Genomic DNA, 20928 nt, shown 5'->3' with positions numbered 1-20928 from the left:
CAAAGATGTCATATAAAAGTGTCCTTCATGTTTGAAAGCTATATTTCTAAGGAAAAGGGAGGGAGCCTGTTTCCATTATTGTTCAAGCTAAGAATATAAAGCAAGCAGTTTTCATATGGTTGCCAATTTTTAATTATATATTTTATTTATCTTATTGAAATTATTTTTATCCTGTCCCTCTATCAGAAGATTCCTGAGGCACTGTACAAAGTTAAAACCATCAGTTTGTTAAGCTTTTATTTATTTTCATAGATGTTCTATGTTAGATTTTGATTGACACACTTAAATAGCTTAGCTGTTTGAAACACATGCACAACATTATCATGGCAGACTTTTTATGGGGTGGTTTGCCGTTGCCTTCCCCAGTCATCTACACTTCCCCCACAGCAAGCTGGGTACTCATTTTACCAAGGATGTAAGGCTGAGTCAACCTCGAGTCGGCTACCTGAAACCAGCTTCTGCCGGGATTGAACTCAGGTCGTGAGCAGAGCTTAGGACTGCAGTACTGCAGCTTTACCACTCTGTGCCATGGGGCTCTCCTAGAAATCATTAGTATTTATCATTTTGGAATTTAAAACTGTGCTTCAAGCATATTCCTGAAAAACCCAAAATAAGTATATTTTCCAGTACAAATAAGTACATTTGAATAAAAAAATTTACAATAAAATAGCTTTGTATTTGTTGGAAAAGCACTCAGGGTGCTTTCGCACAAGAGATTTGGCCCGACCTAGCCCTGCCTCCCATTTGGATTAAATGTGCATGATCACCCAAGCACATCTACCCTCCGAGCTGCACCTGTTCTCACCCTATCTCCTATTCCAGTTAAAAAGCCACCTGGTTCTTCTCAGTAGTTTCCCCTGAATCACGTTTAGGTCACATATTCACTGGCCACCTGAATGCCCGGGCGCGACTCATAAGCAAAAGAGCAGTGTGATCATGCCAAGTTGTCTCTGGTGCATTCGGGGTTTTTTTCCTTAAGCACTTTTCTGCTTGAGCACACACACCGGGGGACCTTTTTTAAAAAACAATCCTTTCTGCAACGTGTCCATGGTTGAGGTACACTAGCTGTCGGAATGGCAACTGCGGACTGCTGCCAGGATCCTGTTGCTTCAATGGTGGCTGTCTGATAGCCCGGAAATGGGCCAAACTCAAGCAACTTTTTTGAAGCTAAGATAATATTGCATCAATTCACAGTGTGATAGCACCCTCAGTCTTACCTCTCTATCAGATGTAGTTGTAACCTCTCTCTGTCTCCCCTATTTCCTATCAAATATGTTAATTCCTAATTAAATCTTTATCTACTCTTTTTATCAGATTGTACAATTGCTGTGTTAATTACTCTGCCAACAGTATTGTTAATGTGTGCGCTCCTGCTTTTACACCTGGGCGCAGAGGGACTGTATTAATGAAACTTTTGGAATACCTCCAACAAACAACTAGGAAATGCCAAATCTCTGGAATGATTAATATTTATTTGAATGTCAATGGAATATATCCAACATGAGATGATTAACCTGTATTTATGAATGCATAGTTTCTCCCAAAGATAATGTTTTAAACCTTCACTGCATTTCTCTAACATGTGGCACTTTTAATAAGGCCGCTAATCATGATCTTAAGCACCACTGAAATCAGTGAAGAATATTCCAAGTTATTTATGTATTTTATTTATACCCTGCTTCTGTTTTTTCCTCACATCACCCCATGAGGTAGTTTAGGCTGAGAACATGTGACTGGTCCAAGGATATCCAACAAGCTTTCATAGCAGAACTTGCTTTAGTGTGACATATCAATCAACATCCCTTATATGGCCGTAGACCCATAAGTTACATACATGGCAGCAAGAAAATATGTACAAAAGTGGTGTCTGAAATGTAAAATCTGTAGTTTTATCATTGGTTTTAATTGTGTGTCATCTTATCTTGATGACTGTTTTTATTCTTCCTATGTTTTATCTGTGCTTTATTTAGACCAACTTTTTAATGGACTTTGGCTATGCACAGTAAATATTCAAAAATACTTTATTGTGACAAATAATCATCCTATCATTCCTAACTTACGCATACTGGTTCTGTGGAAAGGAGCTCTTTGTGATAAAAGAGCATCCTTGAACCTGCTGAGGTAACCTGTCTGGAGAAAGAAGAATCAGCTCTCCCTTCAAGGTTTATTTGTTTTACTTGATGCTCAGTGAGTAGTTACTCTCACTGCAGAAAGTGTGTAACCTCTGTGGGCTAAAGATGAGAACCCATTTTGCTTTTATATTGAAGTTATTCATACCAATCATTTACCTTATTAAATATTTTATTTTCTGTTAAATAAATCTTCATCTGTGTCTTGGCTGTCTAACCAAATATCTAGAAAATAGTGATTTCTGTTTACCTCATAAATGGTCAGTTTAGCAGGTTTCCAATCAACAAATCTTTAGGGAGCACAGTAGCTTACATGCTACCAATCCTTTAATCAAAATTTGTGTCCTCCCCTCTTTATTTGATTGTTAGTGGTTGGGGTTTTATGTATGTATGTATGTATGTATGTTAGATTTATGGATTGTCCAATCCCTGCTACTGTTGGGTTCTGGGCAATATGCATCATTTCATAAAAACAATAAGATAATATAATCACACACAAAAACAGTACCCAATACAAAATTTCTAAAGGGTCAGATGACAAAATTTCTTTCAGTTTTCCATTTCAGATGACAGCCACCTCGTTGGGAGGGGCAGAAAACAGAACAGCCTGGGGAGGAGGAGAGGGTGCCAGACAGAGTGGAAACCATTGCTATCCTAAGCCAAAAGCCTAGTGGAACAGGGCCTGTGGAATTGCATAAGATTCTGCAGGACCCTGGTGGTATTTGACAGAGAGTTCCACCAGGTTGGGACCAAGATTGAAAAGGCCATAGTCCTTGTTGAGGACAGTCAAACATCTTTGGGGCCAGGGATCACCACCAGGTTACTATCTTGGGAGTGTAACACCCTCCCAGGTACATACTGGAGAAGACGGTCCCACAGATACAGTGTTCCCTGACCACTTAAGGCCTCAACACCAGAACCTTGAACTTAACTCGATACTGCACTGGAAGCCAGTTTAGCTGATGCAGCAGAGGGTTGTATATGTACCACCCATGATGTTTTCCTCGGAATTCACACTGCTGCATTCTGGATCAGCTGGAGCTTCTGGGTCAGTCTCAAGGGCAGGTCAGCGTAAAGCAAGTTACAGTAGTCTTACCTGGAGGTGACCATTGCATGGATTACCATGACTACCTCAGGGCATGACAGGAAAGGGGCCAATTGCCAAGCTTAGTGGAGATGGAAGAATGCCAGCCTGGCAATATGAGTGACTTGGGCCTCCATGTCAAGGAGGCATTCAAAACTACATCCAGACTCCTGACAGATTGTGCTGGTGTAAATAGTGCCCCATTAAGAATGGGAAGTCTATGCCCGAGCCCTGAGCCCCCCTACCTCCCCAGCTACAGAACCTCTTTGCTGGATTCAGTCTCAACCTGCTCCCTCTTGGAGGAGGGATGGTGGCTCAGTGGTAGAGCATCTACTCGGTAAGCAGATGGTCCCAGGTTCAATCCCCGGCATCTTCAAAAAAGGGTCCAGGCAAAAAGGTGTGAAAAACCTCAGCTTCAGACCCTAGAGAGCCGCTGCCAGTCTGACTAGACAATACTGACTTTGAGGGACCGAGGGTCTGATTCAGTATAAGGCAGCTTCATATGTTCATATGTTTTAAAACCACCCCACCACAGCCTCCAAACCTGGGGCTAAATTTCACAGGGTAGTATCCAAGTAGCTGTCTAATAACAGATATAGCTGAGTGCCATCAGCATACTGGTGAAAACCAAGCCTGAAATTCTGTATCAGCTGGGTGAGGGGGCACAATGTAGATGTTAAACAACAGGGAGGGAAGTGCCCCCCACATATTAAGAGGTGCCTAGAGAACACAATCTCTCCCTGTGCCACCCTTTGTCCCCAACCACAGATAAATTAGGTAAGCCATTGAAGGACCACCTCACCAACCCCCATGACAGTGAGGCAGTAGGTCAGAAGGTCATAGATGACCGTATTAAATGCTGCTGTAAGATCTAATAACAACAGTGTGACCTGCCTTGAATCTAAAAGCAAGGCCAGAGTGGAGATTGGATGTATTTGATCCAGAAGGCAGTTGCCTCAGAGCCTTCCACATGCCTGTTTCTCACCCCACAACCACCACATATAGCAATAGATATTATTAACAGATTTAAATTAAACTAAAGATATTTACTTTAGTTTCCCTTGGAGGATCCTGTGGCTTCTGAGCCATAATGGTCTTACATATACATAAGAAACTTCCTCCCCTCTAAAATAGCAGAGAAATTTGCAGTAGTGCTTGCTGTGACCAGGAAGACCCATGATATCTGCAAAAAATATGGATCTACTCAGAATCTCACTTAGGAATAAGAACATAAGAACATAAGAGAAGCCATGTTAGATCAGGCCAATGGCCCATCCAGTCCAACATTCTGTGTCACACAGCGGCCAAATATATATATATATATATATATATATATATATATATATATATATATATATATATATATATATATATATATATATATACACACACACACACACACACACTGTGGCTAATAGCCACTGATGGACCTCTGCTCCATATTTTTATCTAACCCCTTCTTGAAGGTGGCTATGCTTGTGGACGCCACCACCTCCTGTGGCAGTGAATTCCACATGTTAATCACCCTTTGGGTGAAAAAGTACTTCCTTTTATCCGTTTTAACCTGTCTGCTCAGCAATTTCATCGAATGCCCACGAGTTCTTGTATTGTGAGAAAGGGAGAAAAGTACTTCTTTCTCTACTTTCTCCATCCCATGCATTATCTTGTAAACTTCTATCATGTCACCCCTCAGTCGACGTTTCTCCAAGCTAAAGAGCCCTAAGCGTTTCAACCTTTCTTCATAGGGAAGGTGTTCCAGCCCTTTAATCATTTTAGTTGCCCTTTTCTGAACTTTCTCCAATGCTATAATATCCTTTTTGAGGTGCGGCGACCAGAACTGCACACAGTACTCCAAATGAGACCGCACCATCGATTTATACAGAGGCATTATGATACTGGCTGATTTGTTTTCAATTCCCTTCCTAATAATTCCCAGCATGGCGTTGGCCTTTTTTATTGCAAACGCACACTGTCTTGACATTTTCAGTGAATTATCTACCATGACCCCAAGATCTCTCTCTTGGTCTGTCTCTGCCAGTTCACACCCCATCAACTTGTATTTGTAGCTGGGATTCTTGGCCCCAATGTGCATTACTCTGCACTTGGCCACATTGAACCGCATCTGCCACGTTGACGCCCACTCACCCAGCCTCAACAGATCCCTTTGGAGTTCCTCACAATCCTCTCTGGTTCTCACCACCCTGAACAATTTAGTGTCATCCGCAAATTTGGCCACTTCACTGCTCACTCCCAACTCTAAATCATTTATGAACAAGTTAAAGAGGATGGGACCCAGTACCGAGCCCTGCGGCACCCCACTGCTTACCGTCCTCCACTGCAAAGACTGCCCATTTATACTCACTCTCTGCTTCCTATTACTCAGCCAGTTTTTGATCCACAAGAGGACCTGTCCTTTTACTCCATGACTCTCAAGCTTTCTAAGGAGCCTTTGATGAGGAACTTTATCAAAAGCTTTCTGGAAGTCAAGGTAAACAACATCTATCGGGTCGCCTTTGTCCACATGTTTGTTCACCCCCTCAAAGAAATGTAACAGGTTAGTGAGGCAAGATCTTCCCTTGCAGAACCCATGCTGAGTCTTCCTCAATAACCCGTGTTCATCAATGTGCCTACTCATTCTGTCCTTGATAATGGTTTCTACCAACTTTCCCGGTATTGAAGTCAGACTGACTGGCCTGTAATTTCCCGGATCTCCTCTGGAACCCTTTTTAAAGATGGGGGTGACATTTGCTACCTTCCAGTCCTCAGGAACGGAGGCAGATTTCAATGAAAGATTACAGATTTTTGTTAGAAGATCCACACGTTCAACTTTGAGTTCTTTCAGAACTCTCGGATGTATGCCATCCGGACCCGGTGACTTATTAGTTTTTAATTTGTCTATCAGTTGTAGGACCTCCTCTTTTGTCACCTCAATCTGACTCAGGTCTTTCAACACCCCTTCCAATATTAGTGGTTCTGGGGCGGGCAAACACTTCTCATCTTCCACGGTGAAGACGGAGGCAAAAAATGCATTCAGCTTCTCAGCCATTTCCCCATCCTCCTTCAGTAATCCTTTTACCCCATGGTCATCCAAGGGCCCCACTGCTTCCCTGGCTGGTTTCCTACTTCTAATATATTTGAAGAAATTTTTATTGTTGGTCTTTATGTTTTTTGCAATATGCTCCTCATAGTCCCTTTTTGCCTGCCTGATCACAGTCTTGCATTTGATTTGCCACTGTCTGTGTTCCCTTTTATTAATCTCACTTGGACTGGTTTTCCACCGCTTAAAGGAGTCCTTCTTACCTTTTACAGCTTCCATTACTTTGTTTGTTAACCATGCTGGCCTCTTCTTATACCTGTTTGTGCCTTTCCTAACTTGTGGTATGTATTTTATCTGAGCTTCTAGGATTATAGTTTTAAATAGTCTCCAAGCTTCCCCAAGGGTTTTGACCGTATTTACCTTTCCTTTCAGTTTCCTCCTCACATGCCTCCTCATCTCAGAGAATTTACCCCTTTTAAAGTTAAATGTGGTTGTGGCGATCTTTTTGGGCAACTCCCTATTTATACAAATGGTGAAATCAATAACATTATGGTCACTGTTCCCAAGCGGCGCAATCACTTTTACGTCTCTCACCAAGTCTTGGGCATTACTTAGGACCAGATCCAGGATCGCCCCACCCCTGGTAGGTTCTGAGACCATCTGCTCCATAGCACAGTCATTGAGAGCATCAAGAAACTCAATCCCTTTCTCTCGACCAGAACACATATTGACCCAATCAATCTGCGGGTAGTTAAAATCACCTATTACGACACAGTTTTTACGTTTAGCCGCTATCTTTAATCCCTCCATCATATTATAATCGTCCTCTCTCTTTTGATTTGGTGGGCGATAACAAACTCCCATAGTTAAATTTCCTTTTGGGCCCTCTATTTCAACCCATAGCATTTCTAAAAGGGAATCTAATTCTCTGACCTCAGTCTTACTGGACCGTATATCCTCTCTGACATACAGAGCCACCCCACCTCCAACCCTTCCCTCCCTATCCTTCCGATATAACTTATATCCAGGAATCACCGTGTCCCACTGATTCTCCTCATTCCACCAAGTTTCTGAAATTCCCACAATGTCTATGTTTTCTCCCAACACTAAACATTCCAATTCACCAATTTTACTTCGGACACTTCTAGCATTTGCATACAAACATTTATAATTTCCCAAGCAAGCTAGGCCCGCCACCTCTCTCCTGCCGCCTCGAGACTCTAGCAGACAGTCCATACTGTTTGTCACCATCACAGTGGACAACTCTGATCCGTTACTCGGTAGAAAAATAGAAGCCAACCCTTCATCTCTTTGAGACGAGTCCTCCCGAACCAGAGACATTCCATCTCCTGTCGGCTTTCCCCCAAGATTTAGTTTAAAAACTGCTCTGCCACCTTTTTGATTTTAAGCGCCAGCAGCCTGGTTCCATCCGGAGACAAGTGGAGACCGTCTCTTTTGTACAGCTCCGGCTTGTTCCAGAAAGCATCCCAGTGCCTAACAAACTTAAACCCTTCCTCCTTACACCATCGTCTCATCCACACATTGAGACTTCTAATTTGCGCCTGTCTCTCCTGCCCTGCACGTGGAACAGGTAGCACTTCCGAGAAGGCCACCTTGGAGGTCCTGGCCTTAAGTCTCCCACCTAGCAGCCTAAATTTCTCCTCCAGGACCTCACGACTGCATTTCCCCACATCGTTGGTGCCAACATGCACCATGACCACAGGCTCCTCCCCAGCACTGTCTATCAGCCTATCTACTACACGCGTAATGTCCGCTACCTTCGCACCAGGCAGGCAAGTCACCATACGGTCAATACGCGGTTTTGCCACCCAGCTGTCTACTTGCCTAAGGATCAAGTCACCAACTACCAAGACCCCCCCTCTCCCCCTGCCCAGGGATGGTTCCTTGGCGCGAAAGGATACCCGCTCACCAACCGAAGAAGAGGTCCCTTCTGAGGGCGCATTCCCCTTATCCTCAGCAAGGTGCCCTGTTCCCTCTAGACCCTCACGCTCTCTGGCAGCAATGGGGCTGCCACATTCAGAGTGGGGCTCATCTAATACGCCCCCAAGAGTCTTCCCCAATTGCCTAACTGACCATCTCTGCTTCTCCAGGGCAGTCACCTCGGCCTCAAGGGTACGAACTCGTTCCCTGAGGACCAGGAGCTCCTTGCATCGAGCACACACCCAAGACTTCTGTCCTGTGGGCAGATAGTCATACATGTGACACTCAGTGCAAAACACTGGAAAGCCCCCACCCCCCTGCTGGCATTCTACCTTCATGATATATATATTAAATATACAGTCCTCTTTAAATGCTGTTGTTTACGTGGCTCCCCTTCTGGAAGGTCAACTTACCTTATTGGGAGAACAAGGAAATCAGGGATCTGGGTTCCTGGTCCTTAGGAAGCCCCCAGGCAAAGAGCCACAGGCCAAGAGCCCTTTAGCTCTCGCCCTTCGGCTCGCGCCAAAGGCTCGCGCCTTTGGCAAGGCGCAGCTTAAAATGCAAAGAGGGTGGAGCAGACCACTCCTAAGCAATCATCAACAATTACTCTCAATCAATCAATCAATCAATCACTTTCACCTTTAGCCCACTCACCCAAACGTACAGCAGTTCCCCAGCTATCACAACTCAGCCTTTTCAGCAGTCACCCAAGCCTCAGAATGAAGTCTTTCAAAACGCAGAAATTCTTAGCAACTTCTCCAGCTGTCTCAGCTTATCACAGCTGCTCTGCTCTGTTCTGTTCCTCTCAGGCCTCTCTGAGATGTGCTCAGCCTTTGGCAAGGCGCAGCTTAAAATGCAAAGAGGGTGGAGCAGACCACTCCTAAGCAATCATCAACAATTACTCTCAATCAATCAATCAATCAATCACTTTCACCTTTAGCCCACTCACCCAAACGTACAGCAGTTCCCCAGCTATCACAACTCAGCCTTTTCAGCAGTCACCCAAGCCTCAGAATGAAGTCTTTCAAAACGCAGAAATTCTTAGCAACTTCTCCAGCTGTCTCAGCTTATCACAGCTGCTCTGCTCTGTTCTGTTCCTCTCAGGCCTCTCTGAGATGTGCTCAGCCTTTGGCAAGGCGCAGCTTAAAATGCAAAGAGGGTGGAGCAGACCACTCCTAAGCAATCATCAACAATTACTCTCAATCAATCAATCAATCAATCACTTTCACCTTTAGCCCACTCACCCAAATGTACAGCAGTTCCCCAGCTATCACAACTCAGCCTTTTCAGCAGTCACCCAAGCCTCAGAATGAAGTCTTTCAAAACGCAGAAATTCTTAGCAACTTCTCCAGCTGTCTCAGCTTATCACAGCTGCTCTGCTCTGTTCTGTTCCTCTCAGGCCTCTCTGAGATGTGCTCAGCCTTTGGCAAGGCGCAGCTTAAAATGCAAAGAGGGTGGAGCAGACCACTCCTAAGCAATCATCAACAATTACTCTCAATCAATCAATCACTTTCACCTTTAGCCCACTCACCCAAACGTACAGCAGTTCCCCAGCTATCACAACTCAGCCTTTTCAGCAGTCACCCAAACCTCAGAATGAAGTCTTTCAAAACGCAGAAATTCTTAGCAACTTCTCCAGCTGTCTCAGCTTATCACAGCTGCTCTGCTCTGTTCTGTTCCTCTCAGGCCTCTCTGAGATGTGCTCAGCCTTTGGCAAGGCGCAGCTTAAAATGCAAAGAGGGTGGAGCAGACCACTCCTAAGCAATCATCAACAATTACTCTCAATCAATCAATCAATCAATCAATCAATCACTTTCACCTTTAGCCCACTCACCCAAACGTACAGCAGTTCCCCAGCTATCACAACTCAGCCTTTTCAGCAGTCACCCAAGCCTCAGAATGAAGTCTTTCAAAACGCAGAAATTCTTAGCAACTTCTCCAGCTGTCTCAGCTTATCAGAGCTGCTCTGCTCTGTTCTGTTCCTCTCAGGCCTCTCTGAGATGTGCTAGTCCTTAGGTGGGGGCAGAGCATCCCCCAATTTCATGGGCTCCTACCTGCCACTAGCTGGCCAGAGGGGGGAAACCCCACCCCAAAAGCAGCCACCAGTAGGCACCCTTCTCCCTCCCCCCTGTGAGATTTAAAGACCCTCCAGCTGATTGGTGGGATCACGTGGCCTGCTAATCAGCTGGGGGGCCCTTTAAATTTTGCAGGAGGGGAGGGAGAGGGACTGCCACCAGCTCTAAGCGGCGAATTCACCTCTTGGAGTCCAGGTGTGCACGGCCCCTTAAGGATTCCTTTAAATGCTTTTTTGCAAGTGGGGGCCACATGCACATAAACAGTCTGGTTTCACACTGTGAAATTGATCTGATGTGCAGGGGTGGCCAACAGTAGCTCTCCAGATGTTTTTTGCCTACAACTTCCATCAGTCCCAGCCAGCATGGCTGTGGCTGATGGGAGTTGTATGCAAAAAAACATCTGGAGAGCTACTGTTGGCCACTCCTGCCATAGGGAAAAAATTCACTTGAGTTTGGTCCATTTCTGGGCTATCAGACAGGATCCCAGCAGTGGTCCATGGATGCTCATTCACACTGTTAGTGCAGCTAACCATGGATCTGCTGTGGAAAGGGCCGTTCTTTTAAAAAAGTTCCCTGTGTGTGCGTTCAAGCAGAGAAGCACACAAGTGCTCCTCTGAGTGGGGTTGGGGGGGGGGGGGAAACCCCTACCATGCTGGAAATGGCTTAGCACAATCACACAGCTCTTCCGCTTTTGAGTAGCCCTGGAGCATTCAGACAGCAGCCGATTATGTGACCTATATCTGATTCAGGGGGATGCTACTGGGAAAATCCAGGTAGCTTTTAAATGCGAATAGGTGTCTGGAGATGGGATGAGAATGGGTGGAGCTCGGAGGGCAGATGTATTTGTGTGATTGTGCACTTTTAATCCAAATGGGAGGCAGGGCTAGGTCGGGCCAAATCTTTTGTGTGAAAGCACCCTGAGTGCTTTTCCAACAAATACAAAGCTATTTTATTGCAAATTTTTTGACTTGGGCCAAATCTTCTGTGTGAAACTACCCTTAGTCTCTGAAACCTATGTGTGGTGTGTTACTATATAAAAATGGTTTAAATTATCTTTAATAGCTTTCTTCTTCTTCCCTAGGTGCAGAAGTGATGTATATAAACATGACTGCTTATAACAAAGGCCATCTTCAGTCATCATTCTGGATTGTGGATAAACAGCATGTATACATTGGAAGTGCTAGTTTAGACTGGCAGTCGCTGAGACAGGTATTTTAAACTGTAAAGTCAAAAGTATCTTAAAAACACAATATGAACTTTTATTATGGAAATCATAGTCACTTGCTCAAGGAAGACTGCAAAAATTTCCTACTTAAGTTTGCTAAATGAATATTAACTTCTTTTCTTAAATTTCCTTGATAATATAAGAAATAATATTTTGTTGACTTTAGCTGCTGAAAATATGGTTTATAGCAAGAGATACTACAATTTCCTCTCCTTTAACACCCTCAGGGCTTTTTGTAGCAGGAACTCCTTTGCATATTAGGCTACACCCCTCTGGTATACCCAGTCCTCCAAGAGCTCACAGTAGGCCCTGTAAGAAGAGCCCTGTAAGCTCTTGGAGGATTGGCTACATCAAGGGGGTGTGACCCTAATATGCAAAGGAGTTTCTGCTACAAAAAAAAGCCCTGAATACCCTAATTGACATACGTCCTTTTTGAGAGGCTGGAAGCGTAAAGCAGAAGCTGCTTACTACCCCCTTTGTGAATTTTGTTCCATTCACAGAAGACCTTATTATGAATCTGTGTATTTGTGTGTGCATGAGTGATTCCCCCCCCTTCACTGTGTCCCATATAATTTCCAAAAGTACTTTGACACATACAGGTAGCTTTGGGGTTGGGATTCAAGTAGCTCCATTGAGAAGGCAGAAGTCACAAAGATCCCTTCCTTGAATATCATTACCTCATTATAACAAACGGGGTCCATCAAAATCTTACCAAGAACATGGCAACAAATATGGAAAAACAATGGCCAACAAACTGGAAATGGTAAATTTTCATTCCAAGTCCAAACAGCAACTATCAGATCATTGCAGTAATTTCTCATGAGTGTAAAGTGATGCTCAAAATCTTACAAAAAGACTGTTATATATGAAATGAGAAATGACAGATGTTCAAGCTGGATTCAGAAAAAAAAAAGGCACTAGAGATCATATTGCAACTTTACATTGTAGAATGAAGTATGAGTTTAATGGCACATTTAAGACCAAACAAAGTTTTATTCTCTGCAGGGCTATTTTGTAGAAAAAGCCCAACAGGAACTCATTTGTGTATTAGGCCACACTCCCTGATACCAAGCCAGCTGGAACTGCATTCCTGTGCATTCGTGCTCAAAAAAAGCCCAGATTCTCTGTATGAGCTTTTGTGTGCAAGTACAAATTTACGTTGATTACTGGAACATATGAGGGAATTTCAAAAGTTTCATAGATTACAACAAAGCTTTTGACTGTGTGGCAGTGGCGTAGGGAGGGGGGGGGCGTGAAGGGCGGGTCGCCCCAGGTCCGGGGGGGTCCCCGCATTGCCAAGGGGGGTCCCGACAAGCGACAACGAAGCTCCCGAGGCGAAAAAAAAAATAACACGAAAAATCCTCTCCGTGCTAGCGGGAGGCGTGAAGGAGCACGCTTGACTTAGGAGGCGGTGGCAGGAGAGAGAGGAGGGGCGCGCGCGCGCGTGTGTGTGAGAGAGAGAAGGGGGGGATTAATGTGTGCGGTGATCTGCAGCCCTTAGCCCCGCCTACCTTTCCTCTCCTCCACGCGCACCCCTCTTCCCTCCCCCCCCAGCCCGACTGCTGCACTTGGGCGGCTGCTGCGCTCGTCGAGCTGCAGTGCCAAAGGCGCCGGCGGCCCCTGTGAGCAACGAGCCCTTCAGCTGTTCGCACGCCCACTTTCCCTTGCTTCCCACCCTCGTTCTGAAATAGAGCAACAACTGCTGTCGCCGAGGAGCCAGCTCCGGAGAGCCTCGTGGGGAGCTGAAGCATCGAATGGGTGCCCAGACGGGGGCATAAAGGAAAAGAAGCCATCTGAGGCAGGCAAAGCTGAGATGCCCAAGGGAGTCATTTGTGCAGGGGGGGGGGGAGAGGATGTCAACCCCCCAGGAGAACAAACTGGGATCCTGCCAGGTTTTTAACTTCCTTTTCTTTTCTTTTTGTTTAACTGTCGATGGCAAACATTGCACCAGAACCCACCTACTCCGATTCCACTAAAGGCGGCGGTCTTTTCACAGCCTAACGAACTGGGCTCACTCTAGATAAAACTGTCCCTTACACTTGTTGAATTGGGCTCAGCCTGAATCGTGTCATCTTCTTAGACCCAAGGGTGTGGGTAATAAATTACACCTTCTGGGGACAGTCACAGCACTGCAAATAGCTCAGAGTCCACATACGTTCACTTGAGTGTGCAACCCAGTTCACTACTTGTATTAGCTGTTATGCATAACCTGTAACCAAATAAGCAAAGTCACTCGCCCTCCTCTCCTTGTTTGCTCTCAGCGGGAATGCACCCTAGTGCTCAAGTATGAGGAGTGTTAGAGTCAGTTTCACACATGGCACTTAAATCAGCCTTTTTAAAAAAATAATCTCTGGACACAAACGATGCATGTCATTTGGCATTTTCATACATTGCCTTTTCAGCTCCAAAAAAGGGTCCAGGCAAATAGGTGTGAAAAACCTCAGCTTGAGACCCTGGAGAGCCGCTGCCAGTCTGAGAAGACAATACTGACTTTGATGGACCGAGGGTCTGATTCAGTATAAGGCAGCTTCATATGTTCATATGTTCAAAGGAAAAGTATCACTCTAAGTCTGTAGGGCAAAACCCTTGCATTGTCTCCTATGCTTGTTCTATTTTTCTTCTACATTTTCTTCCTCGTCAAAAGCATTCACAAGCGCAACTGCCTTTCCCTGCTCCACTCCTCTTGAAACCACATCCCGAGGGAGGCAGCATCCCAAGTGACCTTGATGGTGTTCCCTATCCCCAGAGCATCCTTCACCAGCAGGTGAAGCATGTGGACCAGGCAGATGATGCCCTTGAGGCACATAGCCTTCACCATGGCCAGCATGTTGGTGCTGGTGTCCGTGACCATATAGCCATGGACGATGTTGCCACTGCCCACCCACTCCCTCAAGCTACTCTGTATCATGCCAATGATGTTTTGCTCCTTGTGGTCTGTATCCATCCCATGCACATGGAGCAGAACCAATTGTAGTCCAGTGGCAGGCTGTCCCCTCCTGGAGCCTTGGATGTGCCCTGACGGTCCTGCTGGCTTCTCCAAAGGTCTAACAAGAACTGCACGATTCTGCCTTGCACTAGAGAGCTGAGCCCTGCCCATCACCACTGCAAGCTGGCAAAAGGCTACACCCTCCACAAGGGAGAAGGGTTGGCCATCCACAGCAGTCATCTTGCTGACAAAGAAAGTGACTTCTTCCTGGGCCCTCCATATAGCCCTTTTGACCTCTTGGAGGTCTTAATGTCCCACCCACAGTAGGTCAAATGTGGAGAGCCTTTCTTTTTTCTCTAGCTGAGAGGGAGTAGACCTCTTCTTCCTCTTGATGGCTGCCACATTTTCCTTTGGCGGCAATATAGTTGGATGCACCCTTTGAAAGTGCCTGTGAAGAACGGGGGAGAACAAGTGTTGGGGGTTTGCACCCCCCTGGACATGAGTGTGGCACACTTGGCACTCTGCCATACAAAGGTCACTGGAGAGGATGCAGAAATGTTTTCAACTGTGGGCTTCCCCTCCCCACCCTCTGAATCACTGCTGTTAGAGTAATCCTCTGCAAAGCGTAGCAACTGCTGGTGTTTCTGGGCAGCACTAAGAACTGTTTTGCCTCTGTGTGGAGCCTAAGGAGGAGGGAAGGAGGGGTGGGAGTCTTTAATTCAGAAATGCAATCTGTCCCCAATCTGGAGAGATTGTAGAGGAGCTGGAAGCAGGATGAAGTTCCCTGTGTTTTTGGCATGTGTAGGTTGCAGGAGGCCCATTCTTGTGGCATTTCTCTCTGTCACATGGTGTGGTGGGGTAATCAGGTTATCAATCACGTGACCTAGATTGCACCAGCAGTGCCATCTTGGGGGGGTGCCGCCCCCAAAGTGACACCACTTCCTGTTCCCCCCCACACAAGTGGTGGCCATCTTGCGGAAGTGACATCACCAGAAGTGACATCATATCCTGTTTCTGGCGGCGTGCACACACATAGGGGGGCCCACATAAATCTTGGGCCCCAGGCCCACAAAGCCCTAGCTACGCCCCTGCTGTGTGGATCATAAAAAGCTATGACTAGATTTAAAGAAATCAGTGTGCCACAGCATCTGATTGTTTTGATGCACACCTGTACTTGGGGCAAGAGGCTACTGCTTCGGCAGAATATGGGGAAACAGAATGGTTTCCAACTGGCATCATACAAGGAAGTATTTTATATACCTATCTCTTCAGTCTATATGTAGAATGTATCATACGGAAAATTGGATTAGTTTTAGTTGAAGATGGAGTGAAAACTGGTGGAAGGAACATTAACAATTTGAGATATACAGATGACACCACATTACTGCAGGAAATAGTGAAGACTTGAACAACTACTGCTGAAGGTTGAGGCAGAAAATGCCAAAAAATGGATTACAGCTGAACATCAATAAGACAAAAGTAATGACTGCTGGGAATTACTCAACTTTAAGGTTGGTTGACAATGAGGAAATTGAAATTGTTCAAGATTTTCTATTCCTTGGCTCCATCATCAATCAAAAGGGAGACTGCACCCAAGAAATCAGAAGGATATTGAGACAGGGAAGAGCAGCCATGAAGGAACTTGAAAAGATCCTTAAGTGTAAAGACATGTCACTGGCAACCAAGATCAAGTTAATTTATGTCATAGTAGTCCCCTTTTCTATGTATAGGTGTGAAAGTTAACAAAGAAGAAAGCTGATAGGAAGAAAGTAGATTCCTTTGAAATGTAGTGTTGCTGGAGAGTTTTACAGATACTGTGGACCACCAAACAGACAAATAAATGGGCCTGAAGTCTCCCTAGGATGGGGGAGGGAACCTCTGTCCCGAGGGCCATATAGGTCACTTGGTGTGACCCTCGGAGATTGCTGGACAGATACATAGATTGCCGTGTGGGGCCTGGCTGGCCAGTGAGGATCGTGGGGCCCACCCACGTGGTGCAGCAGCTTCCTCGGGGCCAGGCAGGGATCACAGGGCCCAGATGTACTGTGCAGCAGCCTCCCTGGGGCCTGGCTGGCTGGCCAGAATTTCTGCAGGGCCTGGAAAAGTTACTGTCACAATTCAGTTTGCACTTGATTATGCCAGATGGTGTGGCCTAATATGCTAATGACTGTGTGACCTAATATGCTAATATTAGGGGATGTGGTCTAATATGCTACTGAGTTCCTGCTGGGCTTTTTCTACAAAAAAGCCCTAGACCTCTCCATTTGCCTAGGGCGGTGGGCTGTGTGTGTGTGCCAGATTAGGCTCTCCCCACATGACTTCAAATAGAAAAAAACATTTATTTGCATTAATTTTGCTGGCCTGAATCATTCTCCCCGGTGGAACACTGTTTTTTTAGTTGATAATTTTTTATGGCCCGCAAATGATGTTATAAATATCCATATGGCCCTTGGCAGAAAAAACGTTCCCCACCCCTGCCCTAGGAGCTAAAATGATGAGAAGACAAGAGTCACTGGAAAAGACAATAATGCTAGGACAGGTTGAAGACACCAGGAGAAGAGAAGACCCAACATGGGATGGATTGACTCAATCAAGAAAGCCACAGCCCTTAGTTTGCAAGATCTGAGCAAGGCTATTAATGATAGGATCTTTTGGAGGACATTAATTAATGGGGTTGTCATGAGTTAGAAGCGAGCTCTCTCCACATTTTCCTACCTTGTACTGTTGTTTTGAGTTGTTCTGTATGCTGATTTGGGGGGTGGGGAGAGAGTGGGCTGAGGGAGGGGAGGGAGGAATGGCTACCTCTGGGAAACTGCTGGGAAACTTTCCACATAGAAGTCCCACTGCTGCTGTGCTATGCAGCTACACCAGCAACAAGGAAACCACTTTTGTGGGAAACACTTTTCTCTTAATAAAGAAGCTTGAACAGACATCTGTATTGCCTGGTGACATTATAAACTGAGCAGTATGAATCTGCTTAATGTGCAAAATGTGTTCTGAACTGGCATATTTAGTAAGAATTATGCTATAAATAACAGTAAAAGGTTTCGGTATGAAAGCTCACACATAAACAGAGTTCTACCCAATATGAACTCTCACACACAGAGTTTTACCCAATAAAAGATTTACAATTGAAAATTGTGATATTTCAGCAACCTACCTTCAGTCTTTGGGATAGGTGGAGCTCTAAATATATACTGATAAATAATTCATCTCTCTATAGTGTTACCAAGCAAGTATTTACCAGAACTTGGTAGCTCAGGAAGGATCTGTTCATTGGCATATCTCTTGATGACAGCTGCATCTCATCATTACAGAAAGAACACTGCATCATTCTCACTCTTTGAGGCTAATGAATTTCTCAAAGTTATGAAAAGGCCCATCTGGCTCTTTAAGATAAGATGTATGTGACATTTAATGGAATAGAGCTCTTTTATTTTACATGAAACAAAACCTTGAAGTTGGGTTAATGTTAAATCTGAACTGGATACATTTAGGTCGTTATGACATGCTTGCAAAACTGTTAAAAGTTCTTGCAAGGATTAGCTCTACCTCCTCCTCAGTTTTGGGTCCTTCTTTGTAGTTGCCCTGTTGTTAAACTGAGCCCCAAAGTCAGTTCCATGTATACAGCCCTGTAATCTACATACTCGTTTCATTTTTCAGAGTTTTGAATATTTTCCCTGGGCATTCTGCCTTAACCTTTTTAAACGGTTATATAGGCTCAAAAGACCTTTACAGTGCAATCTTGAGAAAAGTTACACTCTTCTAAGCCCATTGACTTTAATGGACTTTGCTTAAACTTGCAATGTTAGATAAATCTCCACCACAGTTTGCTCCAATGACAGGATGTTCTGTCTATATGATATGTATCATTTTGTACTATACAACACACTCAAGTATTGGCTGTGAATTGTTCAAATGTGGAACTAAATGAATTCATTAGATGCAACAAAATGGCTGTTAGACAAAAACTTATTTTCTTCCTGATGCCTCTTTGTGTTAATTGAAATTGACAAGCTGTTGCGAATGAGAGCTGTTGTCTGAGCACTGGTTCCCAGTTAATTGATGCGGCCAAGTTGAAGTTGGAATGAAACCGGTTTCGTGTCGCCACCCCGGTTGGACTAGAGGAATTCTGCCTGGAAAGAGAATTTATTTCCCTATGGTATCTCCTGCATCTGAGAAAGAATACACAGATACAGCAGGGATTGGTACCTTATTGTTTATTTTTTCAAGCATCCGGAGTGGATAATTATTTTCATGAACTTTGGACTTTGAATGATACAAGAAAACTGGAATGTATGAAATGTAATGACTGTATCAAGATAAATGTGTAATGATTCACATAGCATGAGTTTTTGCAATGCTTTAACACATTCTGTATTGGTTTCTGTATTGACAATCCCCAGGTGGGGGCAGGGGATCCCGCAGTTTGAAAGCTCTCCCCCCCCACTTCAGGGTCATCAGAAAGTGGAGATGAGGAGAGAAAGTTCTGCTGGGCACTCCATTATTCCCTATGGAGACCGATTCCCATATGGTATAATGGCGAATTGATCCACGGGTATCTGGGACTGGTGGGGGGGGGGCTGTTTTTTGAGGTAGAGACACCAAATTTTTAGCATAGCATCTGATGCCTCTCCTAAAAAAAACCACCCAAGTTTCAAAAAGGTTGGATCAGGGGGTCTGATTCTATGAGTCCCAAAAGAAGGTGCCCCTATCCTTCATCATTTCCAAATGAAGGCAAGGCATTTAAAAGGTGTGTGATCCCTTCAAATGTGATGGCCAGAACTCCCTTTGGAGTTAAATTATACTTATCACACCCTTGCTCCTGGCTCCACCCCCAAAGTCTCCTGGCTCCACCCCCAGAGTCCCCAGATATTTCTTTAATTGGACATGGCAACCCTAGTCCTAGGGTCATGAATCTCCTGGTGGTGGCAGGATATCGCCTGCTATTAGAGCTGATCTCCAGGTGACAGAGATCAGTTCACCTGGAGAAAATAACCACTTTGGAAGTTGGACTCTGGCATTATAACCAAACTATACACTCCTCAGGCTCCGTCCCCCCCCCCCAAATCTCCAGGAATATCCGAACCTGGAGCTGGCAACCCTAGTCAGTCCTGGTTAGTCTTTGGATCATGGATATACTTAGAAGCAGGGCTTTTTTTTAGCAGGAATGCACACGAATGCAGTTCCTTCTGGCTTTGTGTCAGGGGTGTGTAGTCTTTGGATCTTGGATATACTTCGAAGCAGGGCTTTTTTTTAGCAGGAATGCACATGAATGCAGTTCCTTCTGGCTTTTGTGTCAGGGGTGTGGCAAATGAGTTCCTGCTGGGCTTTTCCCACAAAAAAGCCCTGCCTAAAAGTCCAGGGTCGCTCTTCAGAGGAAGGCAATGGCAATCAACCTCTGAACATCTCTTGCCTTGAAAACCTAATGGGATGGCCATCAGTTGGCTATGACATGTCAGCAAAAAAAGATAAAAAGAATAGCTCTTACTCTCAGTGACAGGGCAGAGGAAGCCAAGTAGTTGTCCAAGAGTACAATAATGAAACTTGAAGTTGATTAAAGTTTGTAGAAGGTCATTTTCCTGCTTAATACCATTTTTGTAACTGCTGTTATGAGGTTTCTATAGCCCTCTCTTTCTGTTTGTGCTTACGCCTTGCTTGTGTGAAACCAAAATTAGCATTAAGTGTGTTATCCTAAAGCTGAAAGAGAGTGCTTGCCTTTACATAACCAGGAATGACCATAGATTCACGTGGGTAGCAATGTTCCCTCTAAGCTGCAGTTTTGTGAACAAAAATTCTACTGTGTGAGCTACTTGCATTAAAGTTGCGAGCTACTGCATAAATTATTGTGCTCTGGGGTCATCCTTCTTGAACTAAGACAAAAATGTGTGAGCTAAAAATCTGTGAGCTAGCTCACTCTAACTCAGTTTCGAGGGAACACTGGTGGTAGTCATGTTGGTCTGAAGCAGCAGTGTAACATTAGATCTGCATACTCAAAAAGATAAGCGTTTCTGAATTCAACATGTTTCTGGAAAATAAATCTATTTAGTATATTTATATGCTGCTTTTGTTCTGGAACAAAGGCCTCAAAGCCACTTACACATTTTAGGAAGACTACCTAAGGTAAGAGTAGAATCCCATCCTAATACAACCAAACATCCAGTGCCTACGCCCATTAAAAATAAAAACTGGACAAAAATACCAGAAAAAAGCAAAAATTAAATAGAAATAAAAAATCTGCATGGAAGCTTGCTGGGTCACTTAGTGCCATTCACACACTCTCAGCCTAATGTCAGGTCTCCTCCAGGGAGAAAGCCTGGGTATAAGTGAAGGTAGTAAACAACTAAGCAGCCTCTCTTAAGTATCAAGAATTAATATAAATCATTTCCACAGAAGTTTTTTTTTACCTTGAGTTCCCTGTTTTTGGGGAAGAAGCGCCCAGTACTCAGTCTTTATTTAAAAAGTAGATTTCTAGACCTTTTCTTCCAGCTTACAAGGAAAAGAGTAAATT

At 44.5% G+C, this 20928-nt stretch overlaps 1 protein-coding gene across 6 annotated transcripts in view; it reads left to right on the top strand.

Annotated features, from left to right (window-relative positions):
• The window catches only part of PLD5 (phospholipase D family member 5), a 210660-nt gene that overhangs the window by 158171 nt on the left and 31561 nt on the right, over positions 1-20928 (top strand). For all 6 annotated transcript variants that reach the window (XM_060259184.1, XM_060259208.1, XM_060259192.1 and 3 more), the window contains one exon: positions 11348-11475. In XM_060259184.1, coding sequence (XP_060115167.1) covers positions 11348-11475 — 128 coding nt within the window. The remainder of the gene's footprint in view (positions 1-11347; positions 11476-20928) is intronic.

The sequence above is a fragment of the Heteronotia binoei genome, chromosome 1, assembly GCF_032191835.1.
Source record: "Heteronotia binoei isolate CCM8104 ecotype False Entrance Well chromosome 1, APGP_CSIRO_Hbin_v1, whole genome shotgun sequence".
Classification (NCBI taxonomy): Eukaryota; Metazoa; Chordata; class Lepidosauria; order Squamata; family Gekkonidae; genus Heteronotia; species Heteronotia binoei.
The sequence above is the reverse complement of the archived record's forward strand: the minus strand, read 5'-3'. Positions and strand labels throughout refer to the sequence as shown.